General features: G+C 44.5%; 1 protein-coding gene across 2 annotated transcripts in view; it reads right to left on the minus strand.

The window, feature by feature from the left end:
• OPHN1 (oligophrenin 1) overlaps positions 1-26,956 on the minus strand; it is a 355,691-nt gene that overhangs the window by 55,125 nt on the left and 273,610 nt on the right. For both annotated transcript variants that reach the window (XM_075323980.1, XM_075323979.1), the window contains one exon: positions 13,888-14,047. In XM_075323980.1, coding sequence (XP_075180095.1) covers positions 13,888-14,047 — 160 coding nt within the window. The remainder of the gene's footprint in view (positions 1-13,887; positions 14,048-26,956) is intronic.

The raw sequence follows: 26,956 nt of genomic DNA on the forward strand, positions 1-26,956 counted from the left end.
CATGTAAAGGACTGTGGAATGAGAAGAATGCTTTGTGCGTGTTCCTATCAGAAGACATTTTATTTGATCACTGTATAGAATTACAAATCACCCTGACATTTCAACCACAATGGTGTTTAGCTGTAAGGGCAGTGACTTCTACGTATGAAGAAGCTACGCACAGTACAGCAAACTGGACAACTGCATACGCACAAGGGGGGCATGAGGAAAGAAAAAAAAAAAAAAAAAGAGTTTGGACCTGTAACCTGGCCTTGGCATCACTGTCGATGCGCAGTACACTCTTCGCTGAGGACAGCTCAGGTCACGTTAGGGCCAAATGTACTAGGAGATTCTAGGAACATTATGCATCGGTCTTTTCCACAGACTAATTCACATGACAGTACTATGATCTTGGCAAATAACCACTTTCATGGCCAGACTGGTCTGAACCTTAAAGATCAACTGTACGGTCTATTAATGGTGACACGGGCCTGTACCTTACAGATCAGCTGTACAGTCTATTAATGGTGACACGGGCCTGTACCTTACAGATCAGCTGTACAGTCTATTAATGGTGACACGGGCCTGTACCTTACAGATCAGCTGTACGGTCTATTAATGGTGACACGGGCCTGTACCTTACAGATCAGCTGTACGGTCTATTAATGGTGACACGGGCCTGTACCTTACAGAACAGCTGTACAGTCTATTAATGGTGACACGGGCCTGTACCTTACAGAACAGCTGTACGGTCTATTAATGGTGACACGGGCCTGTACCTTACAGATCAGCTGTACAATCTATTAATGGTGACACGGGCCTGTACCTTACAGAACAACTGTACAGTCTATTAATGGAGACACGGGCCTGTACCTTACAGATCAGCTGTACAATCTATTAATGGTGACACGGGCCTGTACCTTACAGAACAGCTGTACAGTCTATTAATGGTGACACGGGCCTGTACCTTACAGATCAGCTGTACGGTCTATTAATGGTGACACGGGCCTGTACCTTACAGAACAGCTGTACGGTCTATTAATGGTGACACGGGCCTGTACCTTACAGATCAGCTGTACGGTCTATTAATGGTGACACGGGCCTGTACCTTACAGATCAGCTGTACGGTCTGTTAATGGTGACACGGGCCTGTACCTTACAGAACAGCTGTACAGTCTATTAATGGTGACACGGGCCTGTACCTTACAGATCAGCTGTACAATCTATTAATGGTGACACGGGCCTGTACCTTACAGAACAACTGTACAGTCTATTAATGGAGACACGGGCCTGTACCTTACAGATCAGCTGTACAATCTATTAATGGTGACACGGGCCTGTACCTTACAGAACAGCTGTACGGTCTATTAATGGTGACACGGGCCTGTACCTTACAGATCAGCTGTACGGTCTATTAATGGTGACACGGGCCTGTACCTTACAGATCAGCTGTACGGTCTATTAATGGTGACATGGGTCTGTACCTTACAGAACAGCTGTACAGTCTATTAATGGTGACACGGGCCTGTACCTTACAGAACAGCTGTACAATCTATTAATGGTGACACGGGCCTGTACCTTACAGATCAGCTGTACGGTCTATTAATGGTGACACGGGCCTGTACTTTACAGAACAGCTGTACGGTCTATTAATGGTGACACGGGCCTGTACTTTACAGAACAGCTGTACGGTCTATTAATGGTGACACGGGCCTGTACCTTACAGAACAGCTGTACAGTCTATTAATGGTGACACGGGCCTGTACCTTACAGAACAGCTGTACGGTCTATTAATGGTGACACGGGCCGGTACTTTACAGAACAGCTGTACAGTCTATTAATGGTGACACGGGCCTGTACCTTACAGATCAGCTGTACGGTCTATTAATGGTGACACGGGTCTGTACCTTACAGATCAGCTGTACGGTCTATTAATGGTGACACGGGTCTGTACCTTACAGAACAGCTGTACAGTCTATTAATGGTGACACGGGCCTGTACCTTACAGATCAGCTGTACAGTCTATTAATGGTGACACGGGCCTGTACCTTACAGATCAGCTGTATGGTTTATTAATGGTGACACGGGCCTGTACCTTACAGATCAGCTGTATGGTTTATTAATGGTGACACGGGCCTGTACCTTACAGATCAGCTGTACAATCTATTAATGGTGACACGGGTCTGTACCTTACAGAACAGCTGTATAGTCTATTAATGGTGACACGGGCCTGTACCTTACAGAACAGCTGTATAGTCTATTAATGGTGACACGGGCCTGTACCTTACAGATCAGCTGTACGGTCTATTAATGGTGACACGGGCCTGTACCTTACAGAACAGCTGTACGGTCTATTAATGGTGACACGGGCCTGTACCTTACAGATCAGCTGTACGGTCTGTTAATGGTGACACGGGCCTGTACCTTACAGAACAGCTGTACGGTCTATTTCAGTGTAGACTGCAACAGGCTTGTGCCGCGCAGCTTGTCTAATGGGGACAAGTTGGTGCATCAGTTAAGATCCACATGGAACAGAGATGAATTGAATGATGTAACACTTTACTGTGCACAGGGATATTTCTCTGCAATAAAACTTTGGAAAAACAAGGATTAACCTACTGTGATTTGAAGGTACTCCGTGCTAGAAGACAAACTTGTCTCTGTTCCTCCATGCCGCAAAACCTATGTTAGTTTTACCCTAAACCTTATTTCAGGTACAAGAAAACATGTGAGTATGTATTAATTGCTTAAATGAATTGATACACGAGGTCATTCTAATAAGCACACAGAAAGGACAAAGCGTCCCCTGTGTTCCTATTAACAAGAGATTATGCCTTTCAAGACTCTTGGATGCACATTTCCTATTGAGTCAGTTTCCCAGAAGACCTATATGAAAGTCCAATGAAATGTTAAACATGGTGTTAACCAGGTATAGAAAAGTGAAATATTTGCAAAGAAAAACATTTTCCGCCCTACCTGGATCTTCTCCAACAGTGTATAGTTATAAACCTCATTTCTTACAGACCGTTAGGTCTAATATTTAAAAGGGTATTCCCATCTCCAAGATCTTATCCTAATATGTAGTAGGTGTAATAATAAGAATATTAGCAAATATCTCCAATTAGAAATGTGGTATAGATTTTCTGATTAACCATGCCACTTACCTTATGTGCAGTGTATTGCAGGACCTTAGGTATCCATGGTTACAACCATTAACAACTAACTGTAACTATATGTGTGGTCATAACCATGAATACCTAAGGTCCTGCAATGCCCTGCACATGAAGTAAGCAACAGTGAATCAGAAGAACTACGGAACATTTCTAATTGGAGGCATTTGCAAAAATTCTTATTATTACACCTACAGCATATTAGGATAGGATCTTGGAAATGGGACTACCCCTTTAAGGATTTCATAATGACAAGCTCAGTCACACAACTGGTGCATAGCAGATGTGGTGTCGATATTTTAAAAGGGGTCAAAATCTGTGTCTGGAAACTATAGACTGGAAAGTTTAACCTATAAAGTAGGCAAAATATTTGAGGGTATTCTAAATCGGAGTTTGAAGTTTCACCAAAATAAAAATAAGCTGCAGAGAGGAGCAACTAGGCCTGCAGAACAAAGCTAGGTTATTAAGCTTGGGGCTATTCAGTTTCTAATTAGATTGCCCCAAAGTCATAATTTGTGAACAGTACAGATAATCTTTTCAATTAATCTTGTCTATGTAGTTCTGTCCCCAATTGGATATTCTCTACGTCTCAAAGACAGAATGTTACCATCGTGACAGATGGTGATTCTTTACTGTAAGAGCATTGAAACAATGTTGTGATGGTTCATTTACTATACAATTTTAGAGAGGGCCTGGATGTCCTTCTCAAAAAATATAATATTACAAGTGATTGGTAGAAGAGATCTGCAACTGGGATATTGATCCAGGGATTATGTCGTATTTTGTATACAGTCAAGATAAAATTATTTCCAATTATAGTCATTTGCCAGATTTATTCCTTTCTCAGGATCAGCTGTGACTTGATGGATCTTTGACTTGATTAAGTGGTATGATTCCTTTAACCGTATAAAAAAAACTTGGTAGCAGATACATGCTACCCGCTCCACGGGCAGCATATATCAGACACTGGCTTTATTATTTCAGCCATATATACCTATGAAACACTGCAGCATTTCAGAGAGTAACATACTTTACAGGACTCCAGGGGCTGAGCCGCACAGGTGACTAGTTGTACAGGTGGGTCCCTGACAGCTTCTCCCTGCTCGCTGACAGTGACTCACATGTTTCTCCCCACACATGCATGTAAGGAGGGACCTGACACCCCAGGAGATCGGGAGGTGAGAAGCCGCTGGAGACACGCCTGTCCGACTAGTCTGCCATGCAGATTTTAATGTAAGTTTTTCTCTGGAATGCAGCACAGTTTCACAGTAACACATAACTGGTATAATTTATACAGCCTGTGTCTGATACTTTCTGCCCGTGGATAGGGCACATATACCCACTGCCAGGCTGCCTTTAAAAGGAATCTGTCAGTAGGATCAACTTTATGTGTATGTAGGTCACACTGTGATCTGATGCCTTATTCCTGATAATTCCATCCACACACACTTTTCTTATATGTAAATGAGCTGTTTCAGGGCCAGACACTGATCTCCCTGAGAATCTGAATCCAGAGATTATGGTATATGAAAGGTGCATTACCAGTGTGATGTATAATGGCTGCTCTCTGCTCTCACTGCAGAGCTGTGTGTGATTATAAGTGACACATTTGCAGGCTCCTCCCAGCTTCAGCCTCCATCTCACAGGCAGACATTACGGCAATATTATGACAATACAGCAGAGCTCAGGGAGCTTGGGCTGCTAACATGTTTGTAAGACAAAGTTCAGTCCTACTGTTCTATGTTAGTCACATATCACATCGGTGACACCTCCTTTATGAAAAATAAGCCCTGGAGGCAGACTCGCATGCAGATCAGTGTCCGGCCCATAGCCTGGAACAGCTCATTTACATATAAAAACAAATAACATCACAGATATCAAGGTATCATTTTATTCAGCTTCCAAAGATCTGCAGGCCCATATAGAAGGTTACAGTATATCAGAAAACTGATGTCATGGGACAACACTAAAGATCTGACACTTTGATACACCTGCTCCCCATTCATACCTGAGACCTTTTAACACTAATGTGTCACATGACAGCGAGGAGGGGGAAATGGCTAATAGGACAGAATTTGGCCATTTTCACTTAGGGGTGTACTCACTTTTGTCATATACTGTATGTAACTATGGGGAAAATTTTATCGCTCTATGATGGAAGATGGGCTGTATGTACCATGATCTTGCTTCCTACATGACAAGCCATTTTTCATTAAGACAACACCTTTTCAGAAGTAGGCATTATAGGAGAATCCTTTCTTAAGCCAAAACTCTGAAAGTACCACTCCAGCATTTTTTTTTAAGCTAAGGAGGGGTGCTCTAAATTTAAGTCTACTGCCCATGCTCATATATTTATCCTCCAGTGCAGGGGTCGGGAACCTATGGCTCGCGAGCCAGATATGGCTCTTTTGATGGCCGTATCTGGCTCGCAGACAGGGCTCCTACCTGTCTATGGGAAGGATCAGGGCCGGCGCCAGCACAATTGAGAGCAATGATGAGAGAGTGAGCGGCGCGCTCCCTCTCTTATCATTCTCCCCGCTGTGACTGTCGGCGTTCTTCTGACAGCTCTGCAGCAAGCGCGGTGACGTCATCACTGTGCGCCTGCTGAGAGGTCAGCGAGCGACAGCAATGGACGATGCGCCGAGGAGACCGGATCAGCGGGGGAACGAGTGAGCCGCCACTCTACTGACACTGGGCTCCCCTGACTCACAGGCCGGCCACTACACAGCGGCACTAGTACACATAGGGGCCCGGCAGCTGCTCTGCGTCTATGTGTAGTGCTGCTGTGTAGTGGCCGAACTGTGAGTCAGGGGAGCCCAGTGTCAGTAGAGGGGCCCCTGACCTGGAGAGGCCACCAGCCATGTCTGAGCTGCAGGAGTGCTAGTCCTGACCTGCACAGCAGACGGAATCTCCATCCTGCAGGACCTGCGATGATGTCACACCCATGTGACTGTGTGGGAGGAGACACAGGATGCCGGGCAGAAAGCAAGAGAACTGAATCCTGAAGGAGATTTGGACACATGATGACTGGTAATAAGAAAAGAGGGGACATGAGGGTGAGGGGGGCTGCAGGGTGAGGGGCATATGAGGGCTGCAGACTGACAGAAGGATGTGAAGGGGTGCAGAGTGTTTGAGAGGGGTAAGTTGGGGTACAGGCAGGGTGAGATGTGAGCAGGGTGTGTGAGATATGGGGGTGTATTGTGTGTGATATGGGGGGTGCAGGCTGTATGGGAAGCAGGGTATGTGACATATGGGGGTGTAGTGTGTGAGATCTGGGGGGTGCAGGCTGTATGGGAAGCAGTGTGTGTGTGGGATATGGGGGGAGCAGTGTGTGTGTGTGATATGGGGGTGCAGGCTGTATGGGGAGCAGTGTGTGTGTGTGATATGGGGGGTGCAGGCTGTATGGGGAGCAGTGTGTGTGTGTGATATGGGGGGTGCAGGCTGTATGGGGAGCAGTGTGTGTGTGTGTGTGATATGGGGGGGTGCAGGCTGTATGGGAAGCAGGGTATGTGACATATGGGGGTGTAGTGTGTGAGATCTGGGGGGTGCAGGCTGTATGGGGAGCAGTGTGTGTGTGAGATCTGGGGGGTGCAGGTTGTATGGGGAGCAGTGTGTGTGTGAGATCTGGGGGGTGCAGGCTGTATGGGGAGCAGTGTGTGTGTGAGATCTGGGGGGTGCAGGCTGTATGGGGAGCAGTGTGTGTGTGAGATCTGGGGGGTGCAGGTTGTATGGGGAGCAGTGTGTGTGTGAGATCTGGGGGGTGCAGGCTGTATGGGGAGCAGTGTGTGTGTGTGATATGGGGGGTGCAGACTGTATGGGAAGCAGGGTATGTGACATATGGGGGTGTAGTGTGTGAGATCTGGGGGGTGCAGGCTGTATGGGGAGCAGTGTGTGTGTGAGATCTGGGGGGTGCAGGCTGTATGGGGAGCAGTGTGTGTGTGAGATCTGGGGGGTGCAGGCTGTATGGGGAGCAGTGTGTGTGTGTGATTTGGGGGGTGCAGGCTGTATGGGAAGCAGGGTATGTGACATATGGGGGTGTACTGTGTGAGATCTGGGGGGGTGCAGGCTGTATGGGGAGCAGTGTGTGTGTGAGATCTGGGGGGTGCAGGCTGTATGGGGAGCAGTGTGTGTGTGAGATCTGGGGGGTGCAGGCTGTATGGGGAGCAGTGTGTGTGTGTGATATGGGGGGTGCAGGCTGTATGGGAAGCAGGGTATGTGACATATGGGGGTGTAGTGTGTGAGATCTGGGGGGTGCAGGCTGTATGGGGAGCAGTGCGTGTGTGTGATATGGGGGGTGCAGGCTGTATGGGGAGCAGTGTGTGTGTGTGTGTGATATGGGGGGTGCAGGCTGTATGGGAAGCAGGGTGTCTGGGCCACTGACAGATACAATTGCTCCAGCGGTCACTTAGTACACAAAGGAGTGTTCCTCTCTGCTGCACTAAGCCACCGCTGGACCTAAACAATAATTCGCTGTAAAATAATAAAATAGATAATTGACATATCTGACAATGCGTTGTGTGACATGTCCAATATTCCAGCTTCTTTCTTCTGCGAATGCCTCAAAGCTGGCATTCTCTCAACATCAGGTGGGAAGAATGCCAGCTTCCAGTCATGCGCAGGAAAAAGAAGAAGCCAGACTGCTGGACTGATGTCATGCATCGCAAGTTCACAATGTAAGTTATTTATTTGATTTTTTTACTGCTAATTACCATTGTTTCAGTCCAGTTGTGGCTTTATACAGCAGGGAGGAGCATTCCTTGCTGTACTAAGTGAACATTGGAGCGATTGATCTGTCAATGGCCCTTTAAACATATTGTACGGCTCTCGCGGAATTATATTTCAAAATATGTGGCGTTTACGGCTCTCTTAGCCAAAAAGGTTCCTGACCCCTGCTCCAGTGGGTTCACCTTTTTTCGTTGTGTCTCCCAAGTTTGGCTGCGCTATTTGGTGCCCAAAACTGCTAACCGGCCGGAAGTCAGAAGTTGTCACAGCTCTCAATACAAGTATAGGAGAGCCAGAACGAGATTTGCATTGAGTTGTGGCCTCCAGCGTGCTCCATGAAACACTAGAGCCGTCGGCTGGTCACAAATTGCCCTAGACCGACTGGAGCAGCGCTGAAAACAGATGGAAGGTGAGTATAATAAAAGGGAGCAGGGGACTAAGATTTAAAGTACCACTCCAGTGGTGAAATAAAAAACGCTGGAGTGGTGCTTTAACCAAAATGGCCCATCCATACATAAATAGTCATTTCCCCTGCTGTGTTTGGATGGCAGCATCTTCCTTTATCAGTAACACCTAATTGCAGGAAGATAAAATCATCTAAATGTCAAACTGCTGATGAGACGCTGCCATTTATATACATTGTTATATGGGTGACAATTCTTAAAGAAGTTGTCCAGTTACCAAAACGGATTTTTTTTTCCCTCATAAATCTTGCTAATATGTCCCTCTCCACACATCTATTATGTTTTTTCAGCAATATTACCTTTTATTGTGCTCTAGAAGCACATCCTCATATCTGGCTCCAGCTCGGATGGGGTTAATCTCTCTACTGACTTCCTGGGTTCAGTTCCTACAACTCCCATAATTCTTTGCGGCTGTAGGACTGTATCTAACACACCCACTCACCTCACAACCTTAAGGCTAGTTTCACACTTGCGTTGAACGGCATCCGTTGCATTGCGTTGTGTGATGGATGCAATGGATGTGTTGCATATAACGGCACAACGGATGCAAGGGATCGTACAAAACAACAGAAAGCTTTTTATTTTTTTCTTTACAGTTTTACCGGCGGCAGACTATTGTGAACGATCAGCTGATCACCCGGCTGCCGGGGCGCTAAGCTGATCGCTCTCAAAAGCTGGCTGCCGGGGCGCTCAGCTGATCGCTCTCAAAAGCCGGCTGCCGGGACGCTCAGCTGATCGCTCTCAAAAGCCGGCTGACGGGCGTTCAGCTGAGTGCTCTCAAAAGTCGGCTACCGGGCGCTCAGCTGATCGCTCTCAAAAGCCGGCTGCCGGGACGCTCAGCTGAGCGCTCTCAAAAGCCAGCTGATGGGCGTTCAGCTGAGTGCTCTCATAGTAAAGTTTCTGTGATTTAAAAAAAAAAAAAAAAAAAGAAGATGAGCATGCGCAGTGAAAAAATAAAGGATACCGCTGCTCAAAAAACGTTACATGCTGCGTTCCTTCCACAGAGCGGAAGCAACGCAGCGTCGGCCAGCGGAAGCAACGCAGGTACTTTTGGCACAATCAGTCATCCATACAAGTCTATGGGAAACAGTGGAATACGTTAACGGATTCCGCTGTTTTCCAAAAGGGCGGATTGTGACTGAAGGTAATTAACGTAAGTGTGAAAGTACCCTAAGACTCCTCCCTGCCGTCTTCCCTGTGTGGAAGCACTGAGAGAAATCACAACAGAGACAGCCGAAGCTCCCAGCTCTGCACAACCAAGGGAAGAAAGCGTCTATCTTCTGCTTGTTCTCAAATAATTCATAGAAATTATTTAGCCGGCGCAACATGTGAAAAAAAAAAAAAATAACTGGGGGGAAAAAATGATTGGGTCATGAGATTGCTTTTCCCCCTCTTGCCTAGTCTCTGTGTGTTGTCCGTATCATCCGTGTGGCATGCATTTTGCAGGCAAATTTCACATCAGCGTTTTTTTTGCCTCTAGGCAAAAAACTGTAAACCACATATGACAGGATCCAGTGGATTAAATGTGCAACGCATGCAAACGCAATAGTTATTTTACCGGATCCTTCTACAGCGGGACACAGAATTTATCGCCCGGCACTGGAGTCAGCTGACTTCTAATCTCACAGCCTACACACGCTGCGATAGATGCAGGTTAACAGCAGGCACTGCCTGCTGCCGATCACGTGCGACCGTGTGCGGGCTGTGTGGTCAGGAGTTCAGCTGAGTTCAGATCAGCTGACTCCAGTGTAGGCCGATTACTTGTTCTGTGTCCCGCTGCATCCATTGCAGCATGTGCGGACTGTGAGGTCAGCTGAGTTCGGCTGGCACCGGAGTAAGCTGATCTGAACTTAGCTGAACTCCTGACCTCATAGCCAGCAGAACAAGTAATCAGATCAGCTGACTCCAGTGTCGTCTGATTACTTGTTCTGTGTCCCGCTGCATCCATTGCAGCATGTGCGGGCTGGAGTTCAGCTGAGTTCAGATCAGCTGTCTTCAGTGCCGGACTGAACTCAGCTGACCTCACAGCCCGCACATGCTGCGATGAATGCATGGGGACACAGAACAAGTAATCGGCCGACACTGGAGTCATCCAATTACTTGTTCTGCTGGCTGTGTGGTCCGGAGTAGGGATGAGTGAGCAGCAAAATGCTCTGGTGCTCGATGGGCGAAGCCCATGTCGATTTTTTTTTTTTTTTTAAATTCATTACAAAATAAAAAAAAAACAAAAAACCCAAACACATAACCCTAACCCTAGGGTAAAAATGAAAAAAAGAAATAAATAATGCATGTGCTCCCACTGCATTTTCTATTACTAAGGGTAACCCAAGCAGCTACAGGCTGCTAACCCCTACTGCCCAAGACCTTTTTTTTAATTTTTTTTTGCCTAAAACAAAAAAAAAAAAAAAAAATTACGTGAGCTTCACCATATTCTTTTGTATGCTAGACAGGTACAACAGGCAGGCACGGTCTTGCCCCCAGCTGCCTATTTGTACCCGGCTGTGAACAAAAAATATAGGGAAGCCCTTTTTTTTCAATTTCATGAAATAATTTAAAAAAAAAAAACACGACGTGGGCGTCGCCCATTTTTTGTGTCCAGTCTTTCATCTTAGCGCCATCTGCTGGCGCTGTATCAAACTCTTCGTGTGGCCCTGGTGCCAGGTGGCACGCTGGGTAATAGGGGGTTAATACCAGCTTTGTTTTACCAGCTGGTATAAAGCCCGAGATTCTTAATGTCAGGCCAAGTTTGACCCAGACATTAAGAACCTCCAATAAAGTGTTAAAAAAAAAAAAAAAAAAAAAAAAAAGACATCACAGAAAAAAAATTCTTTATTAGAAATAAATACACAGACACATTATGGACTACATCTTTATTACTCTCTCTCACCCCTCCAAGATAGAGATTTCTGTACTGACCACGACAGGAGAGAGGGGAGGCAGATAGAGGGGAGGCAGATAGAGGGGGGGAGATAGAGAAGAGAGAGGAAAAAGAGGGAAGAGAGAGAGAGGGACGAGAGAGAGGGAAGAGAGAGAGAGAGAAGAGAGAGAGGGAAGAGAGAGAGAGAGAGAGAGAGAGAGGGAAGAGAGAGAGAGAGGGAAGAGAGAGAGAGAGGGAAGAGAGAGAGAGAGGGAAGAGAGAGAGAGGGGGAAGAGAGAGAGAGGGAAGAGAGAGAGGGAAGAGAGAGAGAGAGAGGGAAGAGAGAGAGAGACCAGACAAAGTGGGATTCCAGCCCAACCGAAGTCTTCCACAAGGAGTTCTGTAAATATCTCCTCCAAATCAATTGCAGCACCTCAAACATAGCCTGTCGGGCAGAGCTGGGCCGATTCCCCTTATGGCTCACTATACACAAGAGGGTGCTATCATACCAGGCACACATAAAGAAGAGCAACCCCAGCTCCTACCATCATAAAGCCCTGCTGAGCCAGAGTCCAGAGCAAGCCAGGAACCCCGGCAGCCAGTACAGCCAAAGTCAGCAACACACCCTGACAAAAGGCCAAATAAAGGAGACCTCTGAGAGCTGCAAGATGCAATACATAGAGGATTTGAATAATGAATTAGAGAACTCCCAGAAACTCACTATCTACCGGTCACTGCGGAGGGACTACAATCTGGCCCCATATCTGGAAAGGTTATGCCACCCCAAAGACAGGCAGGCCCTGAGTCTATACAGACTGAGTGCCCACAGCCTAGAGGTGGAAACAGGGCGGCACCGACAGACATACAAGCCGCGAGAGAACAGACTGTGCCAGCACTGCCAGCAGGGGGCTTTGGAGGACAAGGCACATTTCCTGCTGCACTGTAACAAATACTCAGCAGTGAGGGCCTCCCACTTCCAGAAACTTACCACTCATACCACGGACTTTCCATCCATGGACGAGGAGATGACACTCTGCATCCTACTGGGGGAAGAGAAATCAATGGTGGAGATCGCCGCCAAATATGTCACCACTTGTCATAAGCTGAGAGGAACATAAGGCCCCTAAAAGAACTTTCAGAGCCCAAATTGAGCCCCCAACTCCCCATAACCCTGATCTCTTCCCACCACACCTACTGTATTTCTCTTGCTTTGGCAACACTAATTGTAGTTTGGTCCTGCTAATAAAGCATATTTGAATTTGGGAGAGAGCCAAGAGAGAGAGAGAGGGAACAGGGAGAGAGAGAGGGAAGAGGGAGAGAAAAGAGAAGAGAGAGAGAGGGAGGTGAAAGAGGGAAGAGAGGGAAAATAGAGAAGAGAGAGAGGGAAGAGAGAGAAGAGAGGTGCTCTGTCACATGCTGTGCTGCATGTTACCAACTAGCTCCACTCTGTGACTTGTTGTGCAGAGTGGAGACAGTTGGTCCCATGCAGCACAAGTCACAGTGTGCAGTAAGTTGGTCCCATGCAGCACGACAGATGACAGAGCAGAGCAAGTTGGTGACATGCAGTACGACAGGTGAGAGAGCAGAGCAAGTTCGCCACATGCTCTGCTCTGACACATGCGGTGCTGCATATCACCAACTTGTCAGTCTCTTGCTGCGTCTGGTCACCTGTAGTGCTGGTGGGAGTACATGATCACACTGCCCGACACCGCCCGCTCTACTGACAGCTGAGCAGAGCAGGCGGGCGGATAGTGAGATCAGATGCTTACGTAACGGGGGGGGTGTCAGCTAAAGAAACCCCCCTGCACTCCACACTGGCACCCTGTACCTCACAAATCTGCCGGATGGTAAGCGCTCTTCACCGCTCCACATTGGCGCCCTCCGGATCCTCCCCTCAATGCTGGGCTGTGACGTGCGGTAGTCACCACCCACAGCCCAGTCAATCAGTGTGAGTGGCGCTGGCAAAAACCTGATGTAACGTCAAGTCTGAGAGCCAGGAACGTGACGTGATGTCAGAGGATACTAGTGGCCACAGCACCAGGGGGTCATGTGACCGACACTAAGCGTGCAGGATAGCGCCGCTCAGTGCCATAACTTGAAATAGAAGCCAATTAAGAGACCTAAAATTGTAAGTTACACTCATATAAAAAAATAAAAAAAATGGGTGAACCACCCCTTTAAACTGCAATAGTTGGGTATGTTGATTGCACAAGACATGTACCGCCTGCATTACAGCTCTAATTACAAAATGGAACAAGCTTCTAAGTGGATTCATGCCATACTCACAAAAAGAAAACTCATGGTTAAATTTTTTTTTTTTGCAGCAGTATTCATTCTCACAGAATTATAAATATTACAGCTAAATTACTGACTGCAAATGCAGTTCTCATATGTTCCTAATATATTTTATGTACACAAGGGAATCAACTAAAGACGTAAAATACTTGCTGGAAATCTTAATAATTGGCCACTGTGATCCTACATATTTGTGCCAAAACGGCAAAAAATTATGTTGTTAAATAGAAATATTTATGTGCAATTTTGGAGGCTACATTGGGACTGCCCATACCGTCATCCAGAGTTTAAGAATGCCACGTCTGCCTGTCTGACCCTGTATCTACGTAGTGAAAGCTAGTGACTGGCAGTTTGGGTGGCTTTTAAAGCTCGGATGTGATGCCTGGATGAGGTGACATACCTTGTTACAATGTTCTATAAGAAGTTCCACCACAATATTTTGGAATTTGATGTTCATCATGGCAGCTACTGTATCTTCCTGGGCCCTCATCAAAGTTGGTCCGAAGATAACCCCCATATTAGAAGGAGACATGAGGTTTTCTTTACTGTGTTCGCATACTCTGCAATATAATGCACATTGTGTCACCTGATGGAAACTATCACAAAACATGGAACAATTTGTAGAAAGACTTGAATGTGGCAGCAGAATCAATTATACAACTCTAATATCAATCCCCCAAGTATCTGCAGTGCCAGCCTTCTAGGGCAATGTGTACAGTGCCACCCGTCCATCTAAATAACTTAGAGAATTGGGACAGATCCACTAGGAAATAAAGTGCTTAAACTGTTTGACCTGCAGCGACCATTCATTTACTATAAAGTCACGCTTTCTCAGACATTTAGGATATGATGAACAGACTTACATTTACACCATTCACGCAGTGTACCTCTAGGAGAATCAGATTTGTATTCAGTGTTTGACCTTTTATGTTTATTTCTGAGGCCCAGAAAATTATATATTATTTGTCCTTAAATAGTATACATGTGTTCACTTTAAGGCAAAGAATTACCTTTGGGAAACTGCAGTTATTTATTAGAAAATTGCATTAGCAGCAATTTCCTTATATATACTTATTACCTGAACTATTCTTTTTACAAATGGAAGCAATCACGATAATAGTGGAGAGCAGTCGCGAGTAAGCAAATTCCCAGTAACTGCTCCTCTGACAACACAATATGGGTAACTGAAGAGTTAAGGCTCTGCTCAATGGAAATCAATGAGAAGCAAGAAGTACTAAATATAGAGAATAGCTCTGACACAACAAATGTAGAAATATGCAATAGATGTAATAATGCTATTAGATTTTTATTCTGCAAAAACAGATAACCCAGTGACCCGGACTGAAGTTTCGGCTCTTTTAGGAGCCTTCACCTGAGTTTGGCCAGGTCACAAAAGCAGAAAAAAGGTGTATATACATATAGCACACAAGAGAAGTAGGGAAAATCCAGCAATTGGCGACCTCATAAAATCATCCTTCTATTTCCCAAAAATTCATAAAAAATCCTTCATCACATCAAAACATAAAATGAAGAAAAAATCCATGGCAGATCGCATATGAACTACAAACACGTTTCAGACGTGGGTCCATATTTATTGTATAAAGAAAGCTATAAAGTTCAGAATCTTAGGTCATATCCTGTTTGACATGTACATGGAACAAACCAATCAGACAGAGGCCACAAACATAAATATCTAATATATAAAGCTGAGTATATATGTGTGTGTGTGTGTGTGTGTGTGTGTGTGTGTGTGTGTGTGTGTGTGTGTGTGTGTGTGTGTCCGCTAAAGGAATCAGCACCGTCGCATCTACAATCACGAAATTTTGTACAGACGCCTCATGTGACCCAGGGAGCGTCGTAGACTATGTTTTGAAAGAAAAATGTAACCCCGTGCTTTACAGTTAGTCTCTAAAGTCGTGCCGCCATTAAACTGAATGGAGGTGGGAGCTATAGGTTATTAATAGCAACTGTCAGTGGTTGCTATAGGAACAAAATAAACTGTTAGTTGAAGCTTATGCGTGAGGTTATATGATGTCGGTGGAGAGATGGATAGAGAGACTGTGATACAAATGAGATAAGTATGAGTGAGTGATTGGATTAAAATAGGTATCCAGTCTTCAGAATAGGTGATTATGGAAGTCATGGTGTCCATGTGCTGCAATCTTAGAGCATTATGCATGAAAATGAGGAGTTAACTTGGTGAAAACAACATACCAGTGAACTTTGAGATGTTAGACAATAGCAAACAAACCTTACAAACAAACTTTGGGCTGTTATATTAAGGTACCGTCACACTAAGCAACATCGCTAGCAACATCGCTGCTGATGCACAACTTGCTAGCGATGTTGCTTAGTGTGACATCCAGCAACAACCTGGCCCCTGCTGTGAGGTCGTTGGTTGTTGCTGAATGTCCTGGGCCATTTTTTAGTTGTTGCTCTCCCGCTGTGAAGCACACATCGCTGTGTGTGACAGCGACAGAGCAACAACTAAATGTGCAGGCAGCAGGAGCCGGTAAACATCGGGTAACCAAGAAGCCCTTACCTTGGTTACCCGATATTTACCTTCGTTACCAGCGTCCGCCGCTCTTAGCTGTCAGTGCCGGCTCCTGCTTTGTGCACATGTAGCTGTGGTACACATCGGGTAATTAACCCGATGTGTACTGTGGCTATGTGTGCAGTGAACAGGGAGCCGGCACTGGCAGTGTGAGAGCGGCAGACGCTGGTAACGAAGGTAAATATCGGGTAACCAAGGGAAGGGCTTCTTGGTTACCCGATGTTTACCGTGGTTACCAGCGTCCGCAGAAGGCGGCTCCTGCTGCCTGCACACGTAGCATAGTACACATCGGGTAATTAACCCGATGTGTACTGTGGCTAGGTGTGCAGGGAGCCAGCGCTAAGCGGTGTGCGCTGGTAACCAAGGTAAATATCGGGTTGGTTACCAGATATTTACCTTAGTTACCAAGCGCAGCATGCTTCCACGTGTAGCGACGCTCCAGCGATCCCTGCCAGGTCAGGTTGCTGGTGGGATCGCTGGAGCGTCGCTTAGTGTGACATCTCACCAGTGACCTCCTAGCAACTTACCAGCGATCCCTATCAGGTTGCATCGTTGTTGGGATCGCTGGTAAGTTGTTTAGTGTGACTGGGCCTTTAGTAAGAGACAACCTTGAAGCACTGTGTGGTGGGTAATCATAAAACTTAAGTAAAACTTTAACTTTGCAAGAAACTGATTATCTAGCTTAAACAGCTGTGTATAAAAAAGGGGACCCTGTTCAGCGAGTTAGGGACGTTCCAGAATTAGTGGACACACTTCTTCTGTGATGGTGATACCAGAGTATTTCCTTCTTGCTCACCGTGGTCCCTCCGGTGGGGAAGAGATGCTACAATATTTCGGTAATGGATTGATGCTTTATTTCTCTATATATTATGATTTATATTGACTGTATGATTTACATTAATTGAATCAATAGAACAGGGTAATATTGTTGCTGCCATTCCATAATTGATTATCCTGATGCAATCTTAATAAATTGTTACATTATTGTTTTACCATCAAACTGTATTCAGTGTGCTTAATTTGCATATTCGTGAGCGCTATGTAAGTAAGGGCGTATCCGCCCTGTCACTTTAACATGGTAAGACATAAAATGGCGTAGACGGCAGAATAGTGAATATCTGGAAGGGTGCATTTGAGTGGCATATTAGAAGAAGGTGAACATTATATAATGTAATCCATGGAATAGATTAATTTTGTAGGTTGTTTCTTTTTGGCACCAATCCAGATCTTTATAATTCCAAAAGGTATAAAAGTTTTTAAGAAAATTGTTTATAAGAAATAATCTGTCCTAAATTTTATTTTCAAGCAAGAGAATAATTTGTTGGCACTAGGCCAAAATTTTTGGCTTTTTGGCACAAAGCCAGGTAAAATGTTTAAGAAAGGGAAAAAGAAGGAGGACGATTGTGTGGAGATCCCTGGCTGGGATAATTGTTATAGCACAGGAGATGCGTTGTTGTGGATTGGCAGAACCCTGGGAGAATAAGCTCAAGGGTTCAGAACCCCATGATGTTGTTTTTGTACTCATGTGGGTCCCTGCAAAAGGCAGGTGATGGAACCCCCCATGATGTTGTTTTTGTACTCATGGGGGTCCCTACAAAAGGCAGGTGATGGGAACCCCCCATGATGTTGTTTCTGTACTCATGGGGGTCCCTACAAAAGGCAGGTGATGGGAACCCCCCATGATGTTGTTTCTGTACTCATGGGGGTCTCTGCAAAAGGTAGGTGATGCAGTTTCATTGGGGAGATGCAATGAGCCTCTCTATGTTCTTAAAATTACTCGAGGGTTTCCCTGCAAAGGCAGGTGATGCAGTTTCATTGGGGAGACGCAATTGGGCGTTAGCCTCAGAACCCCATGATGTTGTTTCTGTACTCATGGGGGTCTCCGCAAAGGCGGGTGATGTAGTGTCTTTAGGACGATGTATGTGGATTTTGCTCAGGGCCTACCGAGTTATTCATGAGCGGAATACCAATATATAAAGAAAGTGTTCACAAATGGAACAAAAAGTAGTTGAGATCAGAGAACAAAAAGTGCTGTTAGAATGTAATACTCGCTTACTCCGTGACAAGTTGGAACATTATCAGAATGTTGCAGAAAAAGCTGCAGTGAAAGTAGCTCAAAACAAGCATAAAAAACGCAGAGGTAGAGTTAACAAAGAAAAGGTGCATAAAAGTATTGCCTCAGCCTCTGTAGCCTGGGATCTGGATCATTGGGATGGGGATGTGTGGCATACCACCTCCTCTGATGGAGACTGTCAAGATTTCCCAGATCCTACTATTGATCCACCCGAGAGGATTACTGTGAAATCCATTAAAAAGAGATCTGAAAGAACAGAATATGAAACAACACGATTCCAAGCATGGGACGGTGGGGGAAATCCTCAATATGATGAGGATGGACAGCCCATCTAGAGAGAGGATGTAAAACCTCATATCCGCAGTCGTGTGACTGTGGAAGATTTTTCCCAAAATGAGATAGACGATATCTTGAAGTGCTTGGGAACAGAGCAAGTGGGGAAGAGTGTGGCAGAATCTGCCCCTACTCACGAGCTAGAGTCTGCATCAGATAGTGATGCATAGGTAGCCAGCCAAGCCCCTATTTGGATAAAAAGGGATGAATGCCCCCATGTACATTTGCAAATTCATTGGAAAGGGGGGAATGTTCAGAGTCCCCGCTTTAATTGATACAGGGGTGGAGGCTACTTTGATTTACGGAAATCCACAGAAGTTTAAAGGCTTTAAGATTAAAATTGGTGGGCTAGGAGTAAAAGTGACAATAGGTGTACAAACCCTGGTTGCTTTAAAAATAGGGAATTAACCCATCAGAAAATACAGTGTGTTGGTTATCCCTTATCCCTGAATATATCTTGGCCCATAGATATATTGAAGGGAATGACAACGCATCTGAAGAAAGGAAAATTTTCCTTCGGGGTCCAAAAACAGGATCTTGTACATTGTAACACAGTAATGGTGGGCAAAGTTAAAATGCCACTAATTCATGTTTCCCTAGCTACTAAAATGGTAGCTATGAAACAGTACAGGATCCCAGGGGGTCATAAAGAAATTGGGGAAACCAAAGAATTGGTGGGAGTAGGAGTAATGCGTCCTACAACCACTGCATGGAATAACCCAATTTGGCCAGTAAAAAAAAGTGATGGATCATGGAGAATGACAGTGGATTATGGGGAGTTGAATAAGCATACTCCTCCCTTGACCACTGCTGTTCCTGATACTATCAATATTGTTGAAAATATTCAAAGTCATGATGGTACCTGGTATGCTGTGATAGATTTGGCTAATGTCTTTTTCACAATACCAATAGAGGAGAAGGCGCAAGATCAGTTTGCCTTCACATGGCTAGGGAGGCAGTACACGTTCACTAGGTTGCCTCAGGGTTGGATTCATAGTCCAACTATCTGTCATCGGATGGTGGCCGAACACTTGGATTAGTTCCCATTGCCTGCAGAAATGCAGTTTTCTCATTATATCAATGATATAATGATAAAGGGAAAAGATGAGTAGTCAGTAAAAGATCAGCAGACCAAATTACTCCCACATGAGATCCAAAGGGTGGGAGATTAATGATGCGAAGGTCCAAGGACCGGCTCAGTCGGTCAAGTTCCTAGGAAACCAATGGAACAAGGGACATAGGGAAATTTTACCCAAGGCAAGACAGAAAATAATTAATTTCCCTATTCCAAAGTCAAAACAAGAGACCCAATCATACATTGGTCTTTTTGGCTTCTGGAGACCGCATATCCCATATTTGGGGCAATTGAGTGCATCATTGTACAAAGTAACTCAGAAAAAAGTATGAATTTGAATGGAGTGAGGAACAACAAAATGCTTTTGAAATGGCCAAAGAGGCCATTCAACAAGCTGTAGACTTGTGGCCAATTAGGAAAGGGGACATTGAATTACATGTTTCCGTGCAACACCTGTATACCAATTGGTCATTGTGGCAAAAGCAAGGGGTAAAGAGAGTTCCCCTTGGCTTTTGGAACCGTAAATTGCCAAATGCAGGAGAAAAATATACCCCATTCGAGCAACAGCTACTAGCGTGCTATTGGGCGCTAGTGGATCCTGAATAAATGACAATAGGACATGTAATCCTATTAAGACCTCAGATACCCATAATGCAATGGGTATTATCAAACCCTAAATCCAACAGGGTAGGACATGCCCAGGAACAGAGTATCATTAAATGGAAATGGTACATTTCAGAAAGGGGAAAGAAAGGAGAAGGTGGAGTTGCCACCTTACATGAAAAAATTGCTGAAATATCAGAGGATCCAGGAGTAAATCGGGTGGAAAAAACATAATTGGTTGATCCATGGTAAAGAGGTATGGCAAATTCTTGAAGAACTAATTCAGAATACCAAAACAACTGTGTTTCATGTAGATGCACATGTACCTATTGACTCACTTGAACGTCTGTTTAATTCCAAAGCAGATAAAGCAGCTGAAATACTCAAAACATCCATTGAAGGAGAAAAAGCAGTAGTACCAGAGAGATCTACCCCTTTGTCTGCCGGGTTGGATCTTCATTCTACTAAGGTTGTGTTAACACCAGGTAAGGTGGGAGTTATTCCCACAGGTTTGGGATGTCAGATTACGAAAGGACATTACGGGCAAATAGCTACAAGATCTAGTTTTGCTTTAAAAGGAGCAGTGGTGATGGGTGGAGTAATTGATGCAGATTATCAAAGTGAAATTAAGGTAATAATGATCAATATGGGAGAAGAGACTTTGATCATTGAAAAGGATCAGCGAATGGTACAGATGCTGCTGATACCTACATATCCATAGCCCAGACTAAGGAAGGGCTCCTACTGAACTCTTAGAGGAGACAAGGGTTTTGGGACCACAAACATCACTAATGTAAGGTGTCAAAATCTGGATCCAAAATGTTCAAGGACCGCCTTCTGAGGCTGAGGTCATTGCAGTAGGGATAGATCGTACCCTATTAGTAATGAGATCTGGGGTTGAGAAGTGGGAGTATGTTCCCCAAGAAAAATGCTATTTGCAGGAATAATACTTGTGTCTCTTGATTACAGAAGTGATAACCAGTTTATGGAATCATTGGTGCAGAATTATTGGTCAATCTAGAAAAGGAAGTGTGAGATGTGGTGGCTGTGGGTCCTGGTACTCCCTTTTGTGGATGGATGGAAGAATTTCTACCAGGAGGAGCCAAGGGGGAATAGATTTTTAATAAATCATCAAGTGATTTCTGAGGCATTGAATAGCAGTCAACATGCGGATTGCTGGATATGTACTCACTCTCCGGATGGGTAAATCTTCCTTGGTGGCAAGGAAATATGAGCGGAACTAATACAAACTTACAATACTTGGCATTCAAAGGAGGATCATGGGTGCCAAGAAACAAAAATAGGTTTGACTAAATTGGAAACTTTACCCATGGACAACATACAAATAAGTTTCAAATCAACTTTAAATACGGCAGATGCTTTTAAACCTATATTGCTGGAAAGGTTTATTCACAATAATTCATGGACATTTACTAAGATGTTTGTAAACAGGACTAATGAATCTTGTAGTAATATACCAGGAAATTTGATGTGTAATGAGTCGTCTGAATGCACACGAGGACAAGAAACTTGTGCTAATCCAGATGTAGGTTATTGTAGTCCTGTTGTACAAAGTCCTGATTAGTGTAATTTAGTTCATCGATTAGTATTGCAACATTTGGCATTGTGGGATCTTCCACATAAAATGTATTATTAAATATGTGCTGGAAAAAAAAAATCACAAAATCAATGGAAAAGATAAAAACTGTACGAACAATGAATGTTTATGTTGTTTGAACAAGGGGGTCTTGTGTTCAATAATGGTATGATGCTCGGAGACAAAGGAGACCAAAATGTTTTGATGGTTTCATGTAACAATGGTCATGCATAACATGAATAATCAAGAAATGATTGTGATACAATACAAATGAGACAAGTATGAGTGAGTGATTGGATTAAAATAGGTATCCAGTCTACAGAATAGGTGATAATGGAAGTCATGCTGTCCATGTGCTGCAATCTTAGAGCATTATGCCTGAACATGAGGAGTTAACTTGGTGAAAACAACATACCAGTGAACTTTGAGATGTTAGACAATAGCAAACAAACCTTACAAACAAACTTTGGGTTGTTATATAAAGGCCCAGTCACACACAACGATTTACCAGTGATCCCGAAAACGATGCGACCTGATAGGGATCGCTGGTAAGTCGCTGGTAAGATGTCACACAGTCAGACCTTACCAACGATGCAGGAACAATACAGGTCGCAATAGCGACCTGTATAACGATCTCAGCAGTCACTGTGACCCTGTCACAGTGTCAAACCCAGCGATGTGCCCTGCCCAGCAGGACATCGCCTTTGAAGAAAATGGCCTGGACCATTCTGCAACGACTAGCGATCTCACAGCAGGGGCCTGATCGCTGGTAGATGTCACACTTAACGAGATCGCTACTGCGTCACAGAAACCGTGACTCAGCAGCGATCTCGTTATGTGTGACGGTACATTTAGTAAAAGACAACCTTGAAGCACTGTGTGGTGGGTAATCATAAAACTTAAGTAAAACTTTAACTTTGCAGGAAACTGATGATCTAGCTTAAACAGCTGTGTATAAAAAAGGGGACCTGTTCAGCGAGTTAGGGACGTTCCAGAATTAGTGGACACACTCCTTCTGTGATGGTGATACCAGAGTATTTCCTTCTTGCTCACCATGGTCCCTCCGGTGGGGAAGTGATGCTACAATATTTCGGTAATGGATTGATGCTTTATTTCTCTATATATTATGATTTATATTGACTGTATGATTTACATTAATTGAATCAATAGAACAGGGTAATATTGTTGCTGCCATTCCATAATTGATTATCCTGATGCAATCTTAATAAATTGTTACATTATTGTTTTACCATAAAACTGTATTCAGTGTGCCTAATTTGCATATTAGTGAGCGCTACGTAAGTAAGGGCGTATCCGCCCTGTCACTTTGACATGGTAAGACAAAGACAGAAAAAGACAGACAGAAAAAGACAGACAGACAGAGACAGCCCTGGAAAGGGACAGACAGCCCTGGAAAGGGACAGACAGCCCTGGAAAGGGACAGACAGCCCTGGAAAGGGACAGACAGCCCTGGAAAGGGACAGACAGCCCTGGAAAGGGACAGACAGCCCGGGAAAGGGACAGACAGCCCGGGAAAGGGACAGACAGCCCGGGAAAGGGACAGACAGCCCGGGAAAGGGACAGACAGCCCGGGAAAGGGACAGACAGCCCGGGAAAGGGACAGACAGCCCGGGAAAGGGACAGACAGCCCGGGAAAGGGACAGACAGCCCGGGAAAGGGACAGACAGCCGGGGAAAGGGACAGACAGCCGGGGAAAGGGACAGACAGCCGGGGAAAGGGACAGACAGCCGGGGAAAGGGACAGACAGCCGGGGAAAAAGACAGACAGCCGGGGAAAAAGACAGACAGCCGGGGAAAGGGACAGCCGGGGAAAGAGACAGACGGGGAAAGAGACAGACGGGGAAAGAGACAGACGGGGAAAGAGACAGACGGGGAAAGAGACAGACGGGGAAAGAGACAGACGGGGAAAGAGACAGACGGGGAAAGAGACAGACGGGGAAAGAGACAGACGGGGAAAGAGACAGACGGGGAAAGAGACAGACGGGGAAAGAGACAGACGGGGAAAGAGACAGACGGGGAAAGAGACAGACGGGGAAAGAGACAGACGGGGAAAGAGACAGACGGGGAAAGAGACAGACGGGGAAAGAGACAGACAGACGGGGAAAGAGACAGACAGACGGGGAAAGAGACAGACAGACGGGGAAAGAGACAGACAGACGGGGAAAGAGACAGACAGACGGGGAAAGAGACAGACAGACGGGGAAAGAGACAGACAGACGGGGAAAGAGACAGACAGACGGGGAAAGAGACAGACAGACGGGGAAAGAGACAGACAGACGGGGAAAGAGACAGACGGGGAAAGAGACAGACGGGGAAAGAGACAGACGGGGAAAGAGACAGACGGGGAAAGAGACAGACGGGGAAAGAGACAGACGGGGAAAGAGACAGACGGGGAAAGAGACAGACGGGGAAAGAGACAGACGGGGAAAGAGACAGACGGGGAAAGAGACAGACGGGGAAAGAGACAGACGGGGAAAGAGACAGACGGGGAAAGAGACAGACGGGGAAAGAGACAGACGGGGAAAGAGACAGACGGGGAAAGAGACAGACGGGGAAAGAGACAGACGGGGAAAGAGACAGACGGGGAAAGAGACAGACGGGGAAAGAGACAGACGGGGAAAGAGACAGACGGGGAAAGAGACAGACGGGGAAAGAGACAGACGGGGAAAGAGACAGACGGGGAAAGAGACAGACGGGGAAAGAGACAGACGGGGAAAGAGACAGACGGGGAAAGAGACAGACAGACACACAGAGACAGACACAGAGATAGAGAGAGACAGACAGACGGAGACCGATAGACTGATACAAATACAGACAGAGATAGAAATAGTTAGACAGAGACAGACACAGACAAACAAGGAAAGAGACAGACAGAGAGACAGACTGACAGCGACACACATACAGAGACTGGGAGAGAGACACAGAGACAGTTACTATCCCGGGCAACAACCGGGTACTACAGCTAGTATCAATATAAAGTTAAAAAAACTTTCATAATTAAGTATAATGATGTGTTAAATAAGGTCTTATATTCACACCAGATGGAAATCTAGATTTTAAGACAAATATCCACCACACTTCCCTGTTTAATAATAGTCTCCTGTGGTCATCTCCTCTAGTTGGTATGTTAACCCTTTCAATACCTTGAATCCTACATGATGTAAGGTTGCTCCCATGTGCCTCAATAAAAAGTTTAGATGTTGCAGAACAATTTGCTATTATATTTCTAGCATCTGACAGGTACCCCCTGATTCTTTTCCTTAGTGCACAAAAAGTGCATCCTACATATTGCAGGGAACATGAAGTACAAGTGATCAAGTAAACTACAAAGGAAGTACTGCAATTAATATAATTTGTTATACCATCAACTGTTGAAGAAAATTGTTAAGAGGGTTTAGAATGTAGACAACAAACAGATTGAATGTCCACATCGGTAAAAACCGGTTGTGGAAAGCCATGCGGAGGAATTTTTTTCTGTAGGGAAAAATACTAGAATATACAACCAAACCCAAAGTAGGGGCTTTTTATGCTATAAAATTAAAAAACTATCAAGGATTTTACATAATTTGGGATCTTCATATAGCATAGGTAGATGTTCATTAACTACACGTTTAACTTGATGAAATTGTGGGTAGAGCTGTGCGAGTACCAAACTATTCATACTCGCTATACTTGTAAAGAGTACTGGCTAATACTCACATATTCATTCCAAATAGTGTGTGCAATGCAAGTCAATGGGGAAAAACTCGCACTGTACTGAGTAACCCAAATTCCACACTATTTGCTACTCGCACGAATAGTACGGCATACGGGTTTGCAAGTTTTCCCCCACTGACTTGCATTGCACACGCTATTCGGAATGAATATGTGAGTATTTGACAGTACTTGTTATGAATATAGCGAGTACGAATACTTAGGTACTCGCTCAACTCTAATTGTGGGCTAAAGGGTGTGCTAAAGCACAATTTATTTTTTTTTAAGTTTTTAGATATACTCAAACATTTTTCCTTGTCCTTTAATAAGTCACTACGATCCATTTTTCCAACAATGTCTCATGCTCTAGTTAACATCCATTTAGAATATTTTCTCTAAGAAAAAAGTTTCTAATTTATCCCATTCTTGTTCTAACTGAACAGGTGAAGAGCTGTTCCTTTTAATTCTGATCATTTCTCCTATGGAGATGTTTTTAACAATATGTAGCTAATAGTCATATTACCTGAGATTTTTTTCTTATATGGATGAATGTCTATATTATATGATGGGTCAATTTCAAGAGTAATATCTAAAATATTTATAGATTAATTATTTATAGTGTGAGTTAAAAATAAATTAATTTGATTATCATTGATATATTCTAAAAAATCATAAATGCCAAAACCAGCCCCTTCCCATATTAGTAGCATGTTGTCCAAAAAACGTCCATACCACTTGATATGGGAGGAGAAGGGATTGGCATCAGACAGTATATAATTTTATTCTCAGGCAAACATGTAAATATTTGCAATCGCAGGTGAAAAGCCAGCTCCCATCGGGGCTCCTCTTTTGTTGGAAATAGGATCCATTGTATTGAAAAAAATTATGTCAAAGTAAGAATTCCACTACTTCACAGATAAAATCCTGTACAGCCTGAGGATAATCGCTATATTTTTTCAAATGTCCATAAAGTACACGTAGTGCCACATCATGGATCATGAATGGATAAAGAGAAACAACATCACAAGTAAGTAGAGAACAGTTTTCCGAAACATCTAACGAGAGGATCACATGTTTTGAATCTCATATATGTGGGTAAAATTCGAGGGCTGGAGATGTACGTCCACCCATGAGCTGAGTTTTTCTCCCAGACTCCCTATTCCCGCTACAATTGGTCACATGGGGGGGGAGGGAATTTATTTCTGTGGACCTTGTAATATGGGAGTGATTGGAAATTCCAGATATAGTTGTTCAGCCAATATTTGGGTAATAGCACAAGAAGAAACTGCATCCTTAAGTAATATCAAAAGTTCTTTTTGGAAATTTAGTGTAGGATTTGTAGGCAATTCCTCAAAAATTTCTGTATTCTTCAGCATATCATTATTTAACTTGTTGTAGAGTCCAGCATTCAGGAGACCAACTGTCCCCCCCTTATCAGACTGACGAACAATCAAGTACATATTAGATTTAATCATGGATAATGCTTTTCTCTCTTTTTTGGTAATATTTCCATGAGGTCA

Source organism: Anomaloglossus baeobatrachus, chromosome 9 (assembly GCF_048569485.1).
Source record: "Anomaloglossus baeobatrachus isolate aAnoBae1 chromosome 9, aAnoBae1.hap1, whole genome shotgun sequence".
NCBI classification, from domain to species: Eukaryota; Metazoa; Chordata; class Amphibia; order Anura; family Aromobatidae; genus Anomaloglossus; species Anomaloglossus baeobatrachus.